Consider the following 21,660-nt stretch of genomic DNA (forward strand, 5'->3'; position numbering starts at 1 on the left):
CACGTGAATCGAGCTACACCACAAAACAGTCAAGACTGGCACAGGTTACTTGAACAAGTTGGACTGTTGGAGGCCTTCTCATGAGTCATGATCCTAGCTGCTATATGTATAGTGGTAATAATGCGTGTTCATGCTATCGCTATGATCTAAATGTATAAGACTCCCTACAAAGTGTTCCACCCTCCAATCCCAAAGTCCGTAGAGCTCATATCAAGCTTCTTGGCCAACCACGTCGGAATCTGATGTTGCGTATACAGCTGAGCAATACCCATATCATAGCGACGTTCATTCAGGAACTGCGGTTTTCCTCGCTTCATATCAGGGTCCGTCTCGCCGTGAATATCGAGATACGGAGCAGATCCGAAACTGCCAAGTTCATGCCGCATAAAGACCATGACACAACGCTTTGGGATGAAAAAAATGCCGAGCGCTCCTCCGCACTTGCGACGGTGCGTGGTACATTCTCCAGCAGCTAAATTATCGTCCCAGCAGCAGTGTGATTGGAAGCAAACAAACTCGCCACAAAGCATGCACAGAGCAGGCTGCGGCGGCGTCGTCTTGCATTTGGGGCAAACATACTTCTGACAGTACTCGAGCAGTGTATCCAGCGATTTTGGCAGCGGTGACAAGGTGAAGGGAAGAGGATGCGACAGATGCAGTAGCGTGACCGTCGGTGCCTCGACAGCCACACGCTCAAAGTGAAAAATCCAATGGGCCGCCAGGCTCTTCCCTGACCAATTGATCATTTCAAGGACAGTGCCAACGCCCAGGAAGGAACTCAAATGATCCAGCTCTGACAGACCATCGGGTCGCTCCAAGGGGAACGCCAAACCAAGCACTGTACTAGCCAGAATGCTTGCTTTGCGCAGGAATGCAAGTGCATAAGCCTCGAGCAACTCCTTCCTCCGGTTGGCAGGGTGCTTGTCGGAGAGTGCGAGGACATCTTTATGGAATGCCAGAACCTTGACGAGCTCGACAGCATAGAAAACGCGAAGCACTTCTTTGAAAGAGAAGTTCTTCACGCGCAGCAGCATAGTTACCTCAACAAGAACACTGAAAGCATCTTGTGCCATAATTGGCGTGCCGACAACACCTCCACCATTGATGCCGGGCTGTACAAAGAGGCTCTTGTGGATTTCTTCGAGTCTCTGGATTGGGTTGCCTGCATGCTCATCCCCGTCTTCTGCCCGAGGATCAGGACTGGCGCCGACAGAGTAGTATCCGAGGGCAAGAAACTTCTCAATCAAGCTGCATTGCGCACGCAAGGACAATGCGTTGTTGTCAGAAAGCCCTTCGATGAGTGTCGCCACCGGTGTTTCTTTATTGTCGTTGTGCGTTCGACCGCGAAGTGCCACCTCAATATCGACGATGGTTGCCGTAAACACCAGAAGCTGCTGCAAGTAGTTCACTGGAGAACTCGAGTCAATGCCTCGATCTCCTTGTGACCGATTCGTGCACCATTTGGTCAGCGTTCCCATGTATTGCGTGTATGAACCTGGATTGATGGATGTGGGCTTGTCCAATGTCTCCTCCTGGCGAGCCTTGCGAAGCGCGTATCGTTCCCTGAGCAAATCAATCGTTACACCTTTCGCAAGCTGATCGGCAGCCCATCCAAGATCAAGATCCCAATCGCCCATCTCGTTCGATGGCAATTCTGGCAAGACATCACGAGATTCAGCCATGATGGGTAAGAAAAGGTTGCCAGTGGCTTGGCACAACGGACAGCGGAATTCAATACGCTCAGTCACGTTGCGGCCAAGTTGTGTATAGCGCAAATGACGCTGCTTGACGGTCTCATAAAAGGTATTGTAGCACTCCCAGTGCATGAGATGACCGCACGTCGTGATTGAGTCCTTGGCAACCGTAGGTTGATGTTCACTTACTGGCACCCACTCCAAATACTCATCAAGCTTCAGTGGCCGCTTGAATCTATCTCCTGGAGTGCCGCCAGGCTTTGGAGTCGACCGATCAAGCCTTGTTTCATGGAGGCAGCCGAGCACTCCATAAGTCTTGGCCGATGACAAATCTTGCTGGCACACCAGACAATTGCCTTTTGGAAAATACCAAGCATCGTCTGCTTTGATGTCTTCTTCCTCTTCATCATCGTCTACTTGGTTCAGGTCCATGAACGCATTCTGTGAGGCTTGCATGTCCTGAAGCAGCTTTAGCTGTCGGGCTTTTGCGAGAGCCTTTTTCCTTGCCACTTCATCTTCTTGGGGCACTTCCAATGGTGGATCACCGGGATCTGAGTCTGTTTCCGATGCATCGAGCTCGCCAAGCAGACTATTGATGTAAAGAAGCTTTGTGTGATGAGCTTTGAGCAATGGATTGAGATGCAACCGAGCTTCAGTGAGATAATTGAACACCGTCCAGTCCTGTTCAAGAAGCTGTGGCGGCAGGAATAGCGAATCTCGCATCATGTCTTCGTGTAGCATGAGGAGAATTAGCTGCAGGAACTTGTCCGTTACTCCCTCCAATGATGCCACTTGTGCAGCTGGACACGCGGTCAAGCCAATAAGGTACTCTGTCAAATAAATCTGCACCGTTCTGGTCAGTGCGAAATTCTGCAGACCATTCCAAGAATCTGGAAGTAGCTCGAGCTCAGGAACGACGTTGACAAACTTTCTCTCTTCGAGAGCATCTTTGACCTCGTCTATTTGCTGACGCGTATAGCGGTAGAAGTAAGGGTCAACTTTGGCGTATTCCTGCTCCTTGAGTACAAATTTGCCAGTATCCTCGAGACCGATAGGCGCACGGAAGTGGGCTAGCTCATTGAGCACACTGTCGATATGCTGATCATCGTCTTCTGCGTCAATGAGCAATTTGCTGACCTCGCTGTAAGTGATAGGTCCAAAGACTAGAGTATGCCTCAGCACACGCATAAGATCGTCCTGGCCGTCTTTCTGCACGAGCCAACCGCGCTCTGAAAAGATGACAATCAAGAAATGAGCAAAGAGGTCCATCATTTGCAGCTCGCTGTCGTCCGCTGGAAGCTGGCCAACATTACAGACATGTCGAAATTCTTGAAAGAGATTGTTGACCCGCTTGTCAGTTTGCTGTGTCATAGCATAAGGATCATCAGTCGCCGGCATGCTGGCAAAATACCATTGTATGCACTGCATATCCCGATCGAAACAGTACTCGCGGAAGCTGACGTCGGTGTAGTGATGGAGTTGGGCTCGCAATGAATGACCGTTGCGCACCCAGTAACCCGCCCGAATCTCCCACGTCCATTCCACAGTTCGCACAACAAAACTCATGATAATATCGACGTCCTTACACTCTCGTCGTGGAACGACAAAGTTGCCACCTAATTGCGCATATTGTGCAAGAAGACCTGCCAGAAGCCAATGGAGCGGGTGATGGAAGCTATTTGCATCAATTGCTGGCTCGAAGAGCGGCATACGGTCTGCTGAGCCACCATATGCCCATGCTAGCAATCGTTCGTAGAGTGACTGAAGTGCAGCGTGTGTCTGCTCCTTGGTCGCATGAGCAAAGGTATTGGCAAACAACTGCGCGTGCTTTGCGACCTGCATCATCATATTGAAAGCATTGATCCAAGTTTCAGGCTCGTATTCAACGTGCTCTCCAATGACTTGCTTCTGTGGATTCATGCCTTGAAACAAGGACATGAAATCAAAGAGCTGCTCCTGTACGTCTCGCATACCGGGAATGAGTCGCTGAATCCCCTTCGTCTGCAGCAAGTAGCGTAGATCATTGATGAGGTGGTAGTGACGACGAGAGCGGAACGAATAAATCTCGCTCGCTATCACGCTCTTTGTGTCAACCTGATGCGCAAAGCCAATTTTCTTCGTGGTGAAATATGCATAGATGGCTGCCAAGAGCGTTGTGAAAAATTCGTGTTCTCGTACCAAGCACTCTGAGATGGAAGGTACCGTAAAGAGCTGAACGGAAAAGATGATCATGGATGACTCGGGGTCGCGATCCGCAAACAGGTAAATCTCCGCCAGAGTCTTGTAGATAGTCGCAAAAGTGATGCCCATCTGGCGCTTGAATTGCGGAATCGAAATCATAGTTGAAACATACAGTTCACGCACAGAGAGCCGCGCGCTCTTCCATAGACGGAGATCGACAAGGAAGAGTTTTGCAAGACGAGACTTCTGGATGCGACTAGGAGCCTGATGATTTCTCCAATGAGGGGGACAGAATGGCTCGTACGCTTCAGCAGATTGTGTCTCAGTAACATCCGGTTGAGCAACAACGAGACCTTGTCGAGCGCGTGATGCATTGACTACACCCATGATCTCAGCCCGTTCATCTGGTTCCATGCGAGCGATTTCCTGCAGCAGATTATCGGCACCTATTGTCAGCAAGATCGTAGAAAAGGCATCTTACCAAGCTCGATTGCTTCCTCCAATTCATCATTTTCCATATCGTCTTCATCCTCATCATCGTCGTCTGTTGGATCATCCTCCAGAGGCTGCTCCATCGACCCAATCTGTGCCCCTTTGGGAACGCCCACTTGCCAGTCCTGCAAAAGCTCTTCACAAATGATTTCGCAAAAGACCATGCTGTTGCGTTCATCGCCCACAAGAATGCTGAGACCAGCCAAGTCGAGAAGAATCTCAAGAAGAGCATGGCTGACTTGCTCACGGAAGACATCGCGTGATGCTCGCACTGTAACACCAAGTCTGATTCGTCCAAGGGCTGTGGCGATGCGCACTGCTTCTGACAACGACCCACTAAAGACAACCGCGCGACCAAGCGCATCGACTGTATCTGCCACTTCTTTACCAAATGCCCGGGTACGCTTGCATGATCGCTTGACAAGGTCAATGACTTCTTCGAAACTGTGCTTTTCATCGTTCCACAGTACCGTGGCGAAATGGGTCTCGGCTGCGTGCGCATCAAACTCTTCGCCGATGAATGTGCTTGCCTCTGCATCTTGCAAGACGGCTGCTTCTGAAGGCGGTATGACGGATTCCTTGGCATGTTCAAACGTGTTGAGCAAAAAGTCGAGCATGGCCACCACCATCGTCCGCAAGTGTTCCTTCAACGCTGGGTCGACAGGAGGATTGTGCTGCTCCACTTGAACATCTGAATGATGGATAGAGCACTTCATCTCCGCATTCCAAGCTTCTGGATCACCACAGTCACAGCAGCCTCCATGACCGCCATTGATGGAAAGAGTTACATCATGGCCAGTGTGGTCGGAAGCGCGGTAACAGCGCGCGCACATGACACAAGTATTGTCTAAGCCGCAGTCACGACATCGGTAGACTGTCTCGTCTGTCGTGAACATATGGCTACAAGGGCGACCGCGCGCAGACTTGCTGTATTCATCCTCTTCCACATTGCCTTGCTGTTTCGAGAAGGCCTTGTCCAATTGAATTCCTTGCTCCGCCAAGAGTGCTGCTGGGAAATAGTGGTTTCCGTGAGCCATCAGTTCGGCGTAGACGAGCTGTCGCAGCACGCGCATAAGTCCATCAGCATCGAAGGGCCAGCCGATTTCCCATGTGGGTCCACCTAATGCCCGTAGTTGTTGCGAGAAGGATATGCTGGACCGTTTCGGAGCACGATCGTCCGCTTCAGACATCTGCGACTGCCTGCGCCGGCGTTTCGAGCTCAAGTCGGTAATGATGAGGATGCTTCAGACGCTTTGTATGCCTGCAACGACGCGCTGCTCACTTGCGCTGACGTCTTGCAAAGGAAGGTGATCAGATGGCAAAAGTCATAGCAAATGTGCAATCGAGCCTGTCGAGGCGATGCTAAAGCTACAATGTAGATGCAAGAGTCGATTCACTGATTGAAGCTAGTCTACAGCATAGTCTTGGGTATCTGGCGTTGGATACACAGTGATCCGTTGTCACCGATGGCGAACAAAAAGTCAAAAACAAAGCTAGATGTCGGACTCGAACCAACGACCGCCTGATTTGCAATCAGGAACGCTAACCGCTGCGTCAATCCAGCCATGTGCTGGGCGGAAGCTGTTGGTAAAATATAAATGGAAACGCAAATTTCATATTTTCAGATGGGTTATCTAGGGCTTCGAACAAGATCAGCTACCCAATCTACGGATGGTTTTTAGCAAGTGCTAAAGCTGTGCAAGGCGAGACTAGACTTCATTCGATTCAGCTTGTTCTACCTTCAAATACAATCGACAGCGAAAACTTTCATAGACATACACACGTCTCCATCAGCTTGGTCAAGGACCACTGCATCGTGTGTGAGGCGTCATGAGTCGCAGACAGTTTATAAAGTAGGATCTATGAATCTCGCTCCAGCGAGGTCGAATGGTCTTAAGACTAACTCCACTCAAGCTTGCTTGCAACAACTTGCTCGTTACCATGTCATGGCAGACAAAGAACCTGGATATAAGGCCATAGGCTCGAATTTCGTGGTCCTTCACTTCCTCAAAATATCGGCTCGAATCCGAAAGTAAAGTTGAGCGGAGGAAGCTCTTCCATGCTCTTGCCTGCTGCATTATTCTTCTCAAAAGGCAGCTCTGGGAGCTGTGCTTCGAATGACGGTGCATTAGCAGCCGTATTAGAGAATGCCTGTTGCACTTCCTTGTCATCCGGCTGCTCGGCTACCGCAGCGCCAGAACTAATAACCTGCGCCGTCGTATAATCAGCTTGGTCTTCCATTTCTTTACAAGCCTTGTCGATCACACCATTGAGAGATTCCTCTTCACTCACCAGACTTGCGAGCGAGACTGGGGACACATTAGCATCTGGTGATATGGGCTCTCGGAATTTTGGAACGGGCGTCGTTGATCGACGACGGACTTTGGGTGGGTTGAGCTTGAGAGGTGGCGTGGAATAATTGGCCTCCGGGGTAAAGCCTTTGGTAACAATCTTGGGCTCCAGCATCACACTCGTCTGGCTGCCTTTGCCCGTATTCACACGAGAGCTGACCACAGAGGGTGACGTTGCTGATGGACCAAGAAGACAGGGCTCTGTCAAAAGCGGTACTTCCGGTATTGATTGTGCAGCAGAATCATTGAATTCCGCTAGTCGAGTCAGCGATGATTGTGTTACGCCAGAGAAGCTCTTTGAACGGCGGCGTTCACGCAGCTTTGCTTGAGCATTACTGTGTTGCACTGCTACCTCTCTACCCGGCGGCATCGGTGTCCCAAGCATAATGCTATCCGCCACGAGCCTTGCAATATGTCTAGGTGGCCAGGGAGCCAGTGTCAGATCCACAGCACTCTCCGTCACAGCTGTTGGTAGGACACGAATGAAATCATTTCTGCCTGTGCTCGAGGTTGCAGACCTGCTCTTGGTCGAGTAGCAAGGAGGGATAGATTTGTGCTCGCCACGCTGGAATGCAGCAGGTGACTCCAATCCAGTGAGTGATCCGTAACGAAAATTAGAACCGCTGGAGGTGGTAGAGGCCACAGTCGACGCCTGTGAGGACATGCTTTGGTGAGACATGATGTGTCCAAAGCGAGCAGGGTTCGAATGCTTGTCGCCATTGGACTCGTTGTTCGACCACCCTGACCGACCGCGGCCCTGACTGCTCTCTCCCTGCCGAAAAGCACCACCTGACTTGGTAGACGCTGCCGTCGATGTTCGAGATTGTGCAGTCTCATAGTCAGTTGCATCCAAGGAGGTGGTCGTTGCTGGTGAAGATTCTCGCGAGGTCTTACCCAGCGCAACCGTTGCTTGAGAACTGCTACTCTGGCCATCATCAGGAGTGGCCAGTGCTTCTGGCGAGACAGACTTGGTCCAAGCAAGACCACGCAATGAATCCAACTCTTGCTTAAAACCACTCAAGTCCAGCTTGAGCGTCCGTAGCATCTTGACGGAATCGCTTAGGTCAACATTAGATGGCAGTAAGGCCCGCATGGCAATAAAGTCTGTCTGCAAAGCAGCAAGTTCTGCGCGGCAAGCAATCAAGTCTTGTCTGAACTTGTTCCCTAATTCTTGATTGCGACGGGCCAAGCAGTTTGCCATGTCAATCTCCTTGCGCAGTCTTGCCACATCATCAACGGTATTACTTGGTGGTACTGCGGGCAAAGTTGCAGAAGGAGGCTGCCTTGACAGTGTGCTCGCCGTGGAATCCTTTCTGATGCACGTATCGATGCGCATGTCTTCTGGCTCGCTCGAACGCGACGAACGAAAATCATGTTGCGCAGGAGATTCTGTCGTTAGCCTGGTTGGCTTGTGGAGGTTCAAACCCTCAGTTTCAAGCTCAGCCGGTTTGGGCGGCAGTGCCTTGGTCAGCCTGCTACGCATCTTTCTCATGATGCTTGTATTAGCAAAAGAGTGCTGGCGGTTGACGGCAACTTGGCGCTCATGCTGAAGACAATCTTGCTGGTTCAGGAGTAGATTGACAAACATCAAGCTTCATTTGCTTCATGCTCCTCAGCCGGTTCAATCTTAGCCTTTTTGGCGAAGCCGTCAAGAGATTGCTGTCCACGCTTCTTGCCACTCTTGACAGGAGACTCAGGAGACTTGGTCTTGCCGATTTGCGGACTATCGCCGTAGAGCTTCGCGTCGTAAGCTTCCTTCATCCCAGCAAGTGCCACTTTGGCTTGCTCTTTTTCATCAAAGATGCGCTTTGGATAGTCTTGGCCAAGAATGCATCCAGCAGCTTTCATATCAACCTTACTCATCAGCCAAGGCTCGTAGATGTACTTGTCAGGCACATTTTTAAGCTCCGGAACAAACTCGCGGATCAATGCACCACTCTTGTCCCACTTCTTGCCAAATGCCACAGGACTGTAGACACGGTAGTATTGCGAGAAGAAGGCTGTGCAGGATAGCCATTGCCAATTTCCGACGTTGCAAGCAGTCTCGTGATCAATCAAAAGCTCTTCGAAAACTTGAGCACCTTTTTCCCATGCAATATAACAGTGTCCGCGTGTCAAGAAGCAAGCGACTGAATGCCGTGCTAAGTGGTGAATCCATCCATCTCTTCGCAACTGGCGCATGATAGCGTCAATCCATGGGAAACCTGTGCGGCCGTGCGTCCAGGCCTCGAGCCATGCCTCTGCTTCTTCGTCTGGCTCTTGTAGCAGCCTCCAGGGGATGTATCGGCAGTGTGCATTGCCTAGCGTTTGTTCAAAGTTGTCAATGCCGCATTGCGCAGCAAAGTACATGTCTCTAAAGAGCAACTGTCCTTCGAGCGAAGCCGGTGGCTTTGATGCACCAGAGCCATAAGCTTTGCAAACATCCATGACGCGCCAGTAAAAGGTGCGAATAGATAGAGATCCAAAATGCAGATGTGGAGAAAGCAGGGTCGTCTCTGGTGGATGGAAGACTCCGGGATTTGTCTTGGGCTTTTCAAAGGTAGCTGTCTTCTTCTTGTCCGCCATGTATGCTTCCAGTGCTTCCAATGCCAATGTTTCGCCGCCTCGATAAGGCCCTTCGGCTGGCTTAATGTTAATTTCCTCCATAGTAGGCACTGAATAGTCGCCATTCGGACCAGCAACTTGATCGTATGAAGTGACTCTACCATCGCCGCGAGCTGGCTCATTCAAATCTGGAGCGTCTTGTATCTCGTCCTTGGGTGCTTCCAACTTTGTATCACCGGCAGAAGGTAGCGATGTCGGCGCTTCGATAGGTCTCGGTACAGGACCAATTTGTGATCCAAGCTTTTGGACCGCTGCTAGGGTCATGACTGGCTTTCCACCATGAACCTTGTTCAGCTCTATTGGATCCCACAGAGTTCTACCGAGCTTTGAGACAACTTTGACACCAAGCTTTTCAGCCATTGCTCTCACTTGTGTATCACGAGAAAGCGCGTATGTGTCTGTGTCTTGCTCAAAGACCAGATGCGTAATCTTCCAGTCTTGAAGGGCTTGCTTGAGTACATTCAAGGGGTTGCCTCGCAGCACGAGCAATCCATTGGATCCAGTCAGCTTCTTGATGCGTTTATCGACATCGGCTTGGCAGTCAAGCAGGTATCGCCAGCGATTTGAAGAAACGCGAGCATGGTAGACATAGTGAGGATCCCATGTCCAGACGGGGTACAGGACTTCAGGCTTCAGCTCAAGGGCAGCATGCAGAGCAGGAGAATCATGCAAGCGTAAATCTGTGCGGAACCAGTAAATGACTCGAGCTGCACCCATCGTGTAGCACCTTGGATGTGTAGTCCTTGAACAGATCATCTGCTGCAGGGGTGATGATGTAACGGCAGCGGCCAACTCCAGATGGGACGGCACCGGGAATATTTTGGCGGCACGGACTTAACAGCATCCGCAAAACAATCACAGCACCAACCTACTCATCAGCATGTCTCTTGTGGCCACGCTCCCGGATGATAAGCTCGAGATTCTCAAGACAGCATGGACGCAGCTCTTCACGCGTCTCACCAACGACAGCACCACTTTGTCGCACTGGCAAACGACGTTTCCCGATGAAGCGTCTAGCACGCCAGATGAAGCCTCAAAACACATGCTTTATGAGCTGTTCGACCTCGCTGCGTTTGATGATATGGATCATACCATGCTGCGGTACCTCAGAGCGCGAAAGTACAATGTTGACGCTGCGCTCAAGATGATGATTGACACGCTCATTTGGCGAAAGACTATGGATATCCGTAAAATCATGCAGGAAGGTGAAGAAGCGCTTGAGAATAGACTGGTGGATGCTGGAATGTACTTTATCTGGGGACAAGACAAGCAAGGCAGGCCGATTGTCTTCCTGAATGTCGGCAGCTTCTTGCCAACGCACAACAAGCAAGAAATTGATAGCTTCACGCGCTATCTTGTATATCACATGGAGACGGCTCGCTTCTTTATCGGCACGAAAGGTGTCATGGCCTTAGCAGATCTGTCCGACTTTGGCAAGAAGAATATTGGTATGCAAGCCACCATGTAATGACCTTGCTAACAGCAGATATGGAGATGGCCAAAGTGTTTGCCGCACTGTTTCAGAACCACTACCCAGAAATCCTCGGCCAGGCACTTGTTGTTGGCAGTGGCTTCAAAATGATGGTCTTTGAAGGTGCATACTCTGTCATCAAGATGTTCCTCGATCCTGAAGTACGGCGAAAGATTGCCTTCGGCAAGACAAAGGATATTCCAGACTACATACAAGCCGACTTCATCCCGACTTCGCTCAACGGTACATTCGTGGAGAAGAAGATTCGGCAAGAAGCACCAGCGGCGAGCCCGCCGCGTGAGGTTGATGTGGTGGCACTGAAGCAACGTCAATCAGAGGCCATCACCGCCTTCAAGGACTTGCCGTGGGGCGCACAGAGAGATGCTAAGAAGCTGGAGCTGCGCAAACTCTGGCTCGACATGGCTGCGTCAAGACCGCAAAACCTCTACCAGAGACTAGGCCTCATTACAGAAGAGGGCGTCAACTGGGACAGGGCATTACAAACAAGCAAATAGATGGGCAATGCATGAAGGTTAATCAACAATTCTTCCTCGCTTGCCATGTGTCTGGCCTTGTTGGCTTCGGCTTCGACCATTGACAAGTATTTGCCGCTAATGCGAGACAACATGTGCGACGTGTGCGGTTTCTTATACTTGTCAGTCTCCCGCACTGTTCAAGCAAAGTATAACGGCCTCCGAAACTGTGATCGTTTAAGCGACATGGTCGGGCGTATCTGCAACAACCAAGCAAATACATCCGCTTGGCTGTCTGGATATTTCAGCGCTGAAGCTCATGACGCGATTGACGACATGCCTTTTGCGCTCTACGGCCTAAGTACCTTTCAAGACGTCGATAAAGTCATGATAGAGTTCCTGCTATGCGAATCTCGACAACCAAAGGACTTGTCATCTCCAAAATAATATTAATTGCAGCCATGTGAGCATTCTCGACCATAAAAGCCACGGACGAGCGTAATGCCAAGAAGGAAGACTTCGAGACCTTGTGGTGGGATTTAGCTAAAAAAAAAGCTACGTCGTATTCAGCTCAACTACTGTCCTCCATTATAAGAAGGAAGCAAAACAGAGAACCTTCCGCACAAGGTGCCTCCAGCTCTCCACGCAGAACAACGCTTTAGTGCCGTAAGGCAAATTGGCTGGTCATAAAAGACACAGCATATCTCGTCACTCCCAGTGCTAGTCTCAATAGTGATGCTGTTCCCCAGCGTATTTGTAGTAAGGATTGCCGTAGCAAGCCTACCACAAGACCAGACAGGCTGGCCAGCGCAATGCTTTTTCGAAAAAACCCCGAAAAAAGCTTCGAAGCAAGCCGTTTCGACTAGTATGGTGAGATCCACTCATAGTGAGAGCGAGAAGGGGACACTCCCAAAGTGGGCATGCTAGACTACGCGGTCGAGAAACAGCGTATCGGGGCCGGCACAAGAAGAACGAGGGCTCCAATCGGGGACCAGGCAGAACCCCGACCGATTTGATAATCAATGCCGCAAGGGCCGGCAATGATGCAGTAGGTGGTCGTTATATGCCATAAAGTAAACTGGAGGGAGCTGTACGCTTTGACCGCATGCGGCAAAGGTACAATAAGCTCAGATGAGACCTCCGGGGCGAGTGGCTCGACATTTTCAATGACACGCCACCGGATCTCCTTGCACGCAAGGGACTTGTAAAGGACAACATTGTAAATCAGTGTATACTACATTGCCTGTGGGCACTAATTCGTAAATGTATCTAGCAGGCACGACGGTAGAAGTTCTTCTTATACTTGTGGTGCTTGTACTCTGTAGTGATACACCGAGTTACAATATTGTCCTTCACAAACCCCTTGCGTTTACTAATTTGTAAATGTATCTAGCAAGCACGACGGTAAAAGTTCTTGTGATGCTTGTGGTGTTGCTTGTACTCCTCAGTGCCAGCTTTCTTGCCCTTATGACCTGGTTGCTTGGCTGAGCCCTGTGCAGCATCGATACTGCCAGCAAAGGCATTCAAGTCAACCGTGTCAGACTCGATCAAAGTCTCGACCGTCTCAATCACATCTTTGACAAAGCGGTCCAAGAGTGCGGTGTGGAACGATTCGCGCACAACGACACGCAGTACCTCAACTTTATCTGCTGTTGGTGGCAAGGAGTAGTTTGGCGTGATCCACTGCTTGACACGCATAAAAGTCGAGATGGCAGCCTGTTTGACATGTGGGTACTTCTTGCTGAACTCGTCCGTCAACCTGAATGCCACGACTGGCAGTGCAGGATTGAAATCTCCAGGGTCGACATCGCCAGCGACCTTCTCAGATCCATCAGACAGCGCTTTTGTATTATACAAAAATTCGCCCTTCTTGCGGTGCACGTCCGAGACACATTCAAAGTAGCCAGTTGCCTCAAGTGCAACAGAGAGAACTCGAGCGTTTTCCAAGTCAGCGAGTCCAATTTGCTTGTAGCCCTCAAAGCCTAAGCGCAAAAAGTTGTAGTACTGAGCAATGACTGTGGCACCGCCCCTGGAAAAGTTGAGGGTGTAGGATTCTTGTGTTGAGCCGAGATAGTGCAATTCAAAGACAAGTTCTTTGGGTAGCTGGTCTTCGTCACGGAAGATGAGCCAGCCGAGACCAGCGTATACCAGACCATACTTGTGACCAGAGGTATTGATACTCTTGACGCGAGGAATCTGAAAGTCCCAGACATGTTCAGGTGTGACGAATGGCGCCACAAACCCGCCCGAAGCTGCGTCAACGTGAATAGGAATGGAAATGCCTGTCTCCTTCTCGTACTCATCCAACAAGTCAGATACAGCTTGCACATTCTCGTAGGTGCCAGTGTAGGTGGAACCAAGAATGACAAAGACTGCAATCGTGGTTTCATCGAGCTGTTCTTTGATTTTGTTGATGTCCAACACATAGCACGACTCTTTACAAACAGGAATCAAACGGTTCTCAACCTCAAAGTAACGAGCAAACTTTTCAATGGCGACTTGAGCATTGGATCCCATAATGCAAGAAGGCTTGGCTGTCGATTTACCGGCAGCTTCTTGACGTTTTTGCCAACGCTTTTTGGCAGCAAGTCCAGCCAGCATAATGGCTTCAGATGAGCCAATGGTGGCTGTACCAAAAGCCTTGCCAGGCGGTCCATGCCAAAGGCCAGAAATCATAGACACGCATCGAGCCTGCATGTCAAGCATTGCGGGATATTCATCCTGTCGTTAGTCAGAACTAGAGTGCTTGAGGCCTTAAGTCTTACCATGTCTGAGAGGTTCTTGGCAATGTTCTCTACCATGAGCTTGTCGGCTTCGGGTTCCATGTACGTGTGCACAAATGATGCCAAATTAAGATTGGTTCGGCCATCAAAGTCAAGCTCATCGTGAATCAATTGGTAGCAGGCAGCCGCAGGAGAGCTTCCTTGGGGAATCTTCCACTTTGGCAAGTCTTCAAACTGAGCTGTTAGCAGTGCATTAGGTTTAGCAATGGCCGTACCGCCTCGTAACGACCCGAGTAGGGTGTAGAAAGGACATTATTGGATTCGGCCAGGACCTGCTGAGCCCGGTTACCACGAGCGACTTTGAGCACCTCGTCTGCGTCAACGTGCTTGTGAAGAACCATTTTGCCTGCTCACAAAGGTGTAGGAAGGGTAATGAAGAGGAAGTGAAGAGGAAGTCGTTGCTGGGACTTCCTTTGGCGGGGCCTGACGTCAGAAAGCTCGGCATATCTAGGCGATCAGATGGCGGCAGATTGAAAAACTATGGCAAAGGGGTTATACCGTTCTATACGGCTCAAGCATGTCTAGTGGCACGCGGCGAATGATCCAGAGATGTGCGTGGATACTCAGACTCACTGCCATTGGTAGACAAGCTCAAATGCTTCTCTAGGCGGTCGTCGTCAGGCACACCTCTCGTATAGCTTGTCGGCTGTTCGGCAGAAAGAGCCTGGTAGCTGACACCATCGCGCTTGACAGACGTATCAATAGGAGCAGACACAAGCTGTGCTCGACTTGTGAAGCCTTCTTGCAGCGGCAGACCCTCTTCCAAGTGTTGACTTGCACGGTTCTTCTTCAGCTTCTTCTGCTTGATCCATGGTAGAATCGCATTGTAGATGAGGAGAACGGCGAGAACAGCCGTCAATATCGATTGAAGGGCAATCATAACAACAGAAGCAACTGACTTCGTCGTATCTGCAATGCCCAGTACGTCAACAAAGATGAGCGTACCGACGAGTGTCAAGATGCGCACAACGCTGATGGAGACGTTGACCACATTTGCCTTCTTTCCGTCATAGGCACGCGTTGCAAAGAGAAAGACAATCATGAGAACTTCGCATGCAAGCTGTCCGATGACTTGTACCAGCCCATGTCCATCTCCAAGGGCAATGAACATTGCTTTGGCGACCGAATAGAGGATACACGGCACAAAGAACCACCAGAATTCTTTCCGAAACTGGTCATACAGAAATCCATACTTTTGAAGACTTGGTTTGTCTTCGTAGAGTCTACTCGCGCCGAGACCAAGCTTCTTTGCATGTTGGGCAATTCGTGTGACTTGAATGGTAAAGAAGAGGAGAATAGCTGTAAAGATGGTGAGACTTGCGCCTGCCAAGATGGTGGCCGCCCAACTGTCTCCATTCTTGAATTGATAGAGGCAAAGTAGCGTCCAAGTGCCGTAAATGATGAGGATTGATCTGACAAGTAAGCCGGCAGTCTCGGTCCAGAAGTTGAGGCGAAACGTCTCCAGAACTTTTGGCAACTTGCGACCTTTTGACCACAACTCAAGCACACCTTTAGCCAAGAAACAACCTGCTAGTAATGCGCCCAAGACACTCATAAAGATGATGAACATGGTCATGAATGTGTTCTCCGATGGCACCCTGATTTCCTCAACATAAGCTTGGATACCATTAACGACCTTGGAAGCCTCCTCTCTCTTGTGTAGCTCGGAGCCGCGGATTAGGTTTTGCCGCATGAGGATATCATACGACGACTTGTTAATATTACCGCCCGTTTCGCCACGAAATCGATCAATCGCTCGCTGCATGCCTGCGACAACAACAAAGCCATTGGACCAGGCAAAGTTCTGGGTAAAGGCCACATAAACACCTGGCGTATCCACACTGAGTGCCCCACTCCAAGAGACATCCATGAAGAAATTGAGGACGGCCATGAAACTAGGTGCACCGGCAGCAGACCCAGCCGCTCCACTTGCAGCTGCACCACCTGCTCCTGTCAAAGACGCCACACCAGAGAGGGCGAGCGCCGTCAGAGCAATACCGGCTGTTGCAACACGAGCACCAGAGTTTCTCGTTGTTTCTGTATTACTGATCTTTGCTTGCAAGCACGCAACCTCCTGTCCGTCTTGTGCATGCAAACTCAACTGTGCAAGACCCTGTAAATCGGGGACAAGCCAAGCTGCTGATGGGATCTTGGACATGACTTCATCGGGTATATGCACCGTCCCTTTCTCTTTAAAAGGTCCCGCCTGCATCGGACACAGCTGCTGGATCTTGTACTCGCATGGATTAAATGAGTACCGTGTGGCCGTCACTCCATATGCTTCAATTTTGAGCTCCGCCAAGATGGGTGTCTTTGTTGTTGCGCTGCCAGCGACGGCAAATGTGAGCGATTGATTGCGCCGGTCGATAGAGAGGCTAAAATCGGATACAGTGATGATGGATGACTTGGCGCAGGTTGTGTAGCCATCTGCCTTGATAATATCGCTGGCATCTGCGCGCAGCAAAAGGATACTTGTCAATAGAATGTGATGCATTGGTCTTGAGAAAGAAGTTTGCTGCCCCTGACGCTTTTGAAGGAAAGGACGCGCCCGTGGGTATATTTTTGAAAAGCTAAATAAAGTCACCATTCCTCATCAGCGAGCCAGCTCAGCAAGAGGCTAGTAGGGCTTTCCAACCTCGTTGTAGTCAATTGGCGCTCCATCATCTCCCATACGTCCTTGCTTTACCACAACTTGCGTCAAGAGACGGCCGCCATCGAGTTCAGGCAAACGCACCTCCACAAACTTGCAGCCTTCACGCTGCAGGAACTTGGGGTCTTTGAAGAGCTGCACGAGCTTCTCCTCTGTATCCACTAGCCACGTCAACTCGCTATCGCCACCAAAGTAGCGCATTGTCTCCAAGTAGCGCCATTTCGTGTTGATCTGGTTGTAGTGCTTCTTGACGCCGTGCAGATACTTTTCCACGGTGTAGCCTTCATTGTTCATGAGGAAGATGGTGCATGGCAAGTTATACCGCACAACGGTGCTGAGCTCTCCAAACGACATTTGGTAACTACCATCACCAAGGAAGCCAATGCAACGGCGTGTACGTGCAGCTGCACCACCCACGAGACTGGCAGTACCAAAGCCAATGGAGGCCCACATGTACTGAGCGACAATCTTGCACTTTTCCGGCAGCTTGAGATCGAGCAAGCCAAAGCCACACGTACCCGGTTCAGCAAACAAGACATCACCAGACTGGATGTATTCTTCAACGCGCGACCAAAAGAATGGGTAAGAGACAAGACCTTTTGCAGAAGGCTCCTTTGGACGAGGCAAGGCCAAGTCTTTTGGGATTGGCACAGTACTTGTGATGGTTTCGTTTTGCAACTTCTTGATGAGCTGAGGCAGCATGCGCTTCATGCCAACACGCTCGAATCGTCCACCACGCACAAGTGTGTATGTCGAGTGCAGCTCAACCACCTTCATCTTGCTCGTATCACAGGAGAAGAAGCCTGTATTGAGGTCGACGTTGATGTGACCCAAAAAGATGACGAGATCAGCAGCTTGGAATGTCTTTTCAATCGACTCCAAGGAAAGCGAGCCACAGTAGACACCGGCGTAATTTGGGTAGTGCTCGCTGACGCTCGACTTGCCCATAGCAGACTGGAAGTAAGGCACGTTCGGCAAGGCACGGATGAGCTGGTCGCACTCTTCCTCAATGTGGTCACGGTTCGCACCAGCATCCATGATGAGAACAGGTGCTTTACTTTCCTTGAGTAGGCCAACGATGTGGTCCACAACAATAGGCTCTACCTCGGGCCAGTTTTCAGGCTGCTCAAGATTGAGCGGCGTTTCGAGAGCCTTTGCATCAAATTTGAGATTGACGAGATCCTGTGGCAGGGAAATGTAGATGGGTTGATTTCTGCGAATGCAAGCTTCAATGGCTGCATCAATCTCTTTGGGCGTTGTTCGCTCAGTCATATTGACCTGCGCAACCGTGCACGTCTCCCAGATTCTGGGGAAGGTATCTGGATTGTGCTGCGGCCCCAGCGTGTGGTGCAGGATAAGGCCCTTATTGGTGAGCTGCGTGGACGGCGTACCAACCAGGTGAATGACTGGAATCTGCTCTGCATAACTGCCACAAAAGGCATTGAGGGCCGACAGCTCACCTACGCCGCAGGTACTCACAAAGAAGCCTGCACCCACGACACGCGCATAGCCATCTGCAGCATACGCACCATTCAGCTCGTTGGTGGCGCCGATCCACTCGAGCTGGTCGTCCTCTTCAATATTATCAAGGAAGTGGAGATTGAAATCGCCAGGGACACCAAAGACTTGCTAATGATTAGTTTGAGTGCCATGCATCGGGGAGGCCTTGCCCTGATGCCGAGTTCCTTGACACGGGCAAGCAGATACTTGGACAAGGTAATGGACATATTGCTCCTGGACTGCGGCCCTCAAACAGGCCTGGGGGTGGGAGGCCTGATTTATAGATTGCTCACAGGTTTGGGCTTTGATGCGATTCGGAAAAGCCGTAGCACCACAATCGACACTCTCGTAGTTCTACTTGGCTATCGCGAATCCATACTCCTGAAGTTCCCAATGCCTGATCTTGAACCTGAGAGACCTGGTACGACGGAAGTCGGTGTAGACGGCGACTAGCTAGGACATCCACGAGCTGAGGACCTCATAGCCTGGCATCACCTATTCCCTGACCTCAGCTAACTGAGACGATGGTTTGAGCCGGCTCATTGCGGCACTTGCCATCAAAAGCACGCAGGGGGTTCCCATGTTTCATAATGTTTGCGAGCGTAGGCTCAGCTCAATTGCCGCAGCTGAGTCATTATAATCAGGAGCACGCTGATACTGCTGTGATGCGGCCCTGGGCGCAATCGCTGAATATCTAAAAGCGCTGTTGGCATCACACCACCGTCTGAGATGCTAGGGCGACTAAATACAAGGCCTGACGTGTTGGAGACTCGCGACGTTCGTGGGTATCCTTCACGAGAGGCGAGTCCTCTACCTTGCTGCTTGCTACTGAGTATTGTACCCCTTGTCAAAATCTTGTCTGTCATGAATCAACCTCTCGGGGAAGAGTGGCGTCTGGTAGATAGATCTCATCGCCAAGCGCAAGCTTATAGTAGGCTCGGCCCCTCAAGAGGAGGCATCGCTGGCATCGCTATAATTATGCGACCCCTGCTACCTCTCGCGAGCTCGCGCAATGCTAAGCTGGGCTCCTTCATCTCAAATTTTACAGCCGCTTTAGAATCCTGCCATTGATTGATTGAAACTGCTGGGCATTTAGTTCATTAATTCTCAATGAACCCCAGTACGTGCTAGGTGTATGCATGGACAAATGACACAGAAGATCAAGACTCTCTGGGGATTGACTTCGCCTGCCCATCTGAATGGCAAGTGCCGAAGCAAGACTGACCATACGCAGTCACAAAGATCCTTCGAAAGATGAAGATAATGCACGAGAAGCACAGGGATCTTCTTGAGCTTGATACATCTACCCGTACATGTGAACAGCTCATCAGTGTCTTGTCTGCTCGGCACTTGCTTGATGGCTGCTGCACGTGCTATTCGAGCTTACGAGAGGCGAGATTGGACAGATCTGAGAGCGGCCCAGACTTGACTTGAAGTTTTCCTCGCACAGCAGCCAAGTCGCACAAGTAGCAACCGCAAGTCAGCTACTCTCATCTCTACCAAGTCATCCACCCAGCAAAACCCCCTCGTCCCGCTCGTCACGCAGCCTTGGCCGCCGACACTTCCATCACTTGATCCTCCCTCATTCACTCTCGATACACCCTCAACCTTACACTCGCGCCCCAAAACATGTCAGCTACAAAAAATCAGGCCGTAGTGGCCCAAGTCCACGACACATCAGACAAGTTCCTCAACACAAACTCCCCAGAATGGGCGGCCATGTCGGAGGAAAACCGTAAGCTTGCAGCACTCGGCTACAAGCCAGTCTTCAAGCGAGAATTTTCCGCCCTTTCGACTTTTTCCTTTGCCTTCTCCATCTCCGGCTTGTTTGCTACCATCACGACCACGTATTCCTATGGCCTGTATGCCGGCGGTGCACCCTCTGCAGTTTGGTGTTGGCTTGTTGCCGGCGCTGGCTGCATGTGCATTGCCCTCTCTGTCGCCGAGCTCGTTTCTGCTTACCCTACTTCCGGTGGTCTCTACTTTACCATGAAGTACCTTGTACCCAAGAACCAAGTGCCCATCGCCTCTTGGATGTGCGGTTGGCTCAACTTGCTCGGTCAGGTGGCCGGTGTTGCATCGACTGACTATGGATGTGCACAACTTTTGCTCGCTGCGGTGTCCATGGGCAGTGACTTTAGCTATACGCCCACACCTGACCACACTGTTGCGGTGATGGTTGGTATTGTCGCATTCCACGGTGCAGTCAATACCCTCTCCACCCGCTGGCTCGATCGCATCACCAAGTTCTATGCCATCTTCCATCTCGCCGTCTTGTTTTCTTGCTCAGTGGCGCTTTTGGTGTTGCAAAAGAATAAAACATCAGCTCGCGCAGTCTTTGTCGACATTGTGCCAGCATCTGGCTGGAACAACAAGGGATGGTCATTCCTTTTCGGCTTCCTCTCCGTCGCCTGGTGCATGACCGACTACGACGCTACTGCTCACATTGCCGAGGAGATTGAGAATGCTGCTATTCGTGCACCTCAGGCTATTGCGTCTGCGCTCGGTCTTACGTATGGTTTGGGTTTCCTTTTCAACATTGTCCTTGCATTCACCATGGGCGATGTCACGGAGATTCTTGCATCACCGATCGCTCAGCCCGTTGCTCAGATCTTCTACAATGTCATGGGCAAGTCTGGTGGTATTACGTTTACAGTGTTTGCCTTCATCATCCTCAACTTTACGGGTATCACCGCCTTACAGGCCAATGCACGTACCATCTGGGCTTTGTCTCGTGATGAGATGCTCCCAGGTTCCAGGTTTTGGTACAAGATTTCCTCCGTTACCGGTACACCCATCATTGCCGTCTGGCTCAATGTCGCCTTTTGCTGTTGCATCAACCTCATTGGTTTGGGATCCTACACTGCCATCGCTGCCATCTTCAACGTCACAGCCATCGCACTCGACATGTCTTACTGCATCCCGATTGTCTCCAAGCTGCTGTACACCAAGAAGCTCAATGCTCAGGGTCAAGGCTATAGGCCTGGTCCTTGGAACCTCGGTAAATGGTCTCCGTATGTCAACGCATACGGTGTGGCTTGGGTCTTTGGTGTCACGACCATCTTCTTGTTCCCAGTCAGTATGCCAGTTACGCCGGAGAATATGAATTACGCTGTCGTCTTGTTGGTTGGTATTGCCTTGTTTGCCGCTATTTACTGGTTGTTGGGCGCCAAGAACTACTACACTGGTCCTCGTACGAGTGAAGAAAGTGACATGCATGCCTATGCTGCTCAGATCGAGGCTGAGGAGTCTACCAAGAAGCCATAGATTGGACGGCTAACTTTCTCAGGTTGGGTGTGTATCCTTTGCTATAATTTGGTTCAGATCAGAAACAGTAGTGTATTGGTTGAATACTATATCGCGTGCCGGTCGCTCATCTGTGATTTCCTGATCTGTGCAATTGGCGGAGTCTGACGTAGAAATGCATAGTAGTCATACAAAGCTGAGTACGAGGTGTCTGA

At 50.6% G+C, this 21,660-nt stretch overlaps 8 protein-coding genes and 1 non-coding gene across 9 annotated transcripts; 2 read left to right on the top strand and 7 right to left on the bottom strand.

Moving 5' to 3' along the window:
- Positions 1 to 94: 94 nt before the first annotated feature.
- Positions 95 to 5,862, bottom strand: BCR37DRAFT_376500 (uncharacterized protein). Its single transcript, XM_040868606.1, has 2 exons — positions 4,357 to 5,862; positions 95 to 4,321 (listed from the first exon to the last, which is right to left on the bottom strand). The coding sequence occupies exons 1-2, from the start codon at positions 5,555 to 5,557 to the stop codon at positions 165 to 167; spliced, it is 5,358 nt and encodes a 1,785-aa protein (XP_040727964.1). The 5' UTR covers positions 5,558 to 5,862; the 3' UTR covers positions 95 to 164.
- Positions 5,859 to 5,931, bottom strand: BCR37DRAFT_t5. The gene has a single exon. It is a non-coding gene; the product is annotated as a tRNA-Cys (tRNA).
- Positions 5,932 to 6,374: 443 nt separating this feature from the next.
- Positions 6,375 to 8,210, bottom strand: BCR37DRAFT_390815 (uncharacterized protein; the record flags this gene model as incomplete). The annotated part of the gene is made up of 1 exon (XM_040870919.1): positions 6,375 to 8,210. The coding sequence occupies one exon, from the start codon at positions 8,208 to 8,210 to the stop codon at positions 6,375 to 6,377; it is 1,836 nt and encodes a 611-aa protein (XP_040727965.1).
- Positions 8,211 to 8,287: 77 nt separating this feature from the next.
- On the bottom strand, positions 8,288 to 10,065 carry BCR37DRAFT_143925 (DNA photolyase). The gene has a single exon (XM_040866086.1). The coding sequence runs from the start codon at positions 10,037 to 10,039 to the stop codon at positions 8,306 to 8,308; it is 1,734 nt and encodes a 577-aa protein (XP_040727966.1). The 5' UTR covers positions 10,040 to 10,065; the 3' UTR covers positions 8,288 to 8,305.
- Positions 10,066 to 10,202: 137 nt separating this feature from the next.
- BCR37DRAFT_401838 (CRAL-TRIO domain-containing protein) lies at positions 10,203 to 11,308 on the top strand (the record flags this gene model as incomplete). The annotated part of the gene is made up of 2 exons (XM_040871860.1): positions 10,203 to 10,770; positions 10,809 to 11,308. 2 exons carry the CDS (start codon positions 10,203 to 10,205, stop codon positions 11,306 to 11,308), a joined length of 1,068 nt encoding a protein of 355 aa, XP_040727967.1.
- Positions 11,309 to 12,655: 1,347 nt separating this feature from the next.
- On the bottom strand, positions 12,656 to 14,390 carry BCR37DRAFT_343564 (putative glutamate decarboxylase; the record flags this gene model as incomplete). Its single annotated transcript, XM_040867513.1, has 3 exons — positions 12,656 to 13,987; positions 14,032 to 14,223; positions 14,265 to 14,390. 3 exons carry the CDS (start codon positions 14,388 to 14,390, stop codon positions 12,656 to 12,658), a joined length of 1,650 nt encoding a protein of 549 aa, XP_040727968.1.
- Positions 14,391 to 14,827: 437 nt separating this feature from the next.
- BCR37DRAFT_340310 (uncharacterized protein) lies at positions 14,828 to 16,534 on the bottom strand (the record flags this gene model as incomplete). The annotated part of the gene is made up of 1 exon (XM_040867356.1): positions 14,828 to 16,534. A coding segment is annotated over one exon (1,707 nt), but the record flags the coding sequence as incomplete, so codon positions are not given.
- Positions 16,535 to 16,666: 132 nt separating this feature from the next.
- Positions 16,667 to 18,426, bottom strand: BCR37DRAFT_390820 (thiamine diphosphate-binding protein; the record flags this gene model as incomplete). Its single annotated transcript, XM_040870920.1, has 2 exons — positions 16,667 to 18,328; positions 18,391 to 18,426. The coding sequence occupies 2 exons, from the start codon at positions 18,424 to 18,426 to the stop codon at positions 16,667 to 16,669; spliced, it is 1,698 nt and encodes a 565-aa protein (XP_040727970.1).
- Positions 18,427 to 19,678: 1,252 nt separating this feature from the next.
- On the top strand, positions 19,679 to 21,619 carry BCR37DRAFT_376507 (uncharacterized protein). Its single transcript, XM_040868607.1, has one exon. It carries the CDS (start codon positions 19,919 to 19,921, stop codon positions 21,464 to 21,466), a length of 1,548 nt encoding a protein of 515 aa, XP_040727971.1. The 5' UTR covers positions 19,679 to 19,918; the 3' UTR covers positions 21,467 to 21,619.
- Positions 21,620 to 21,660: the final 41 nt, after the last annotated feature.

The sequence above is a fragment of the Protomyces lactucae-debilis genome, assembly GCF_002105105.1.
Source record: "Protomyces lactucae-debilis strain 12-1054 chromosome Unknown BCR37scaffold_2, whole genome shotgun sequence".
Lineage (NCBI taxonomy): Eukaryota > Fungi > Ascomycota > Taphrinomycetes > Taphrinales > Protomycetaceae > Protomyces > Protomyces lactucae-debilis.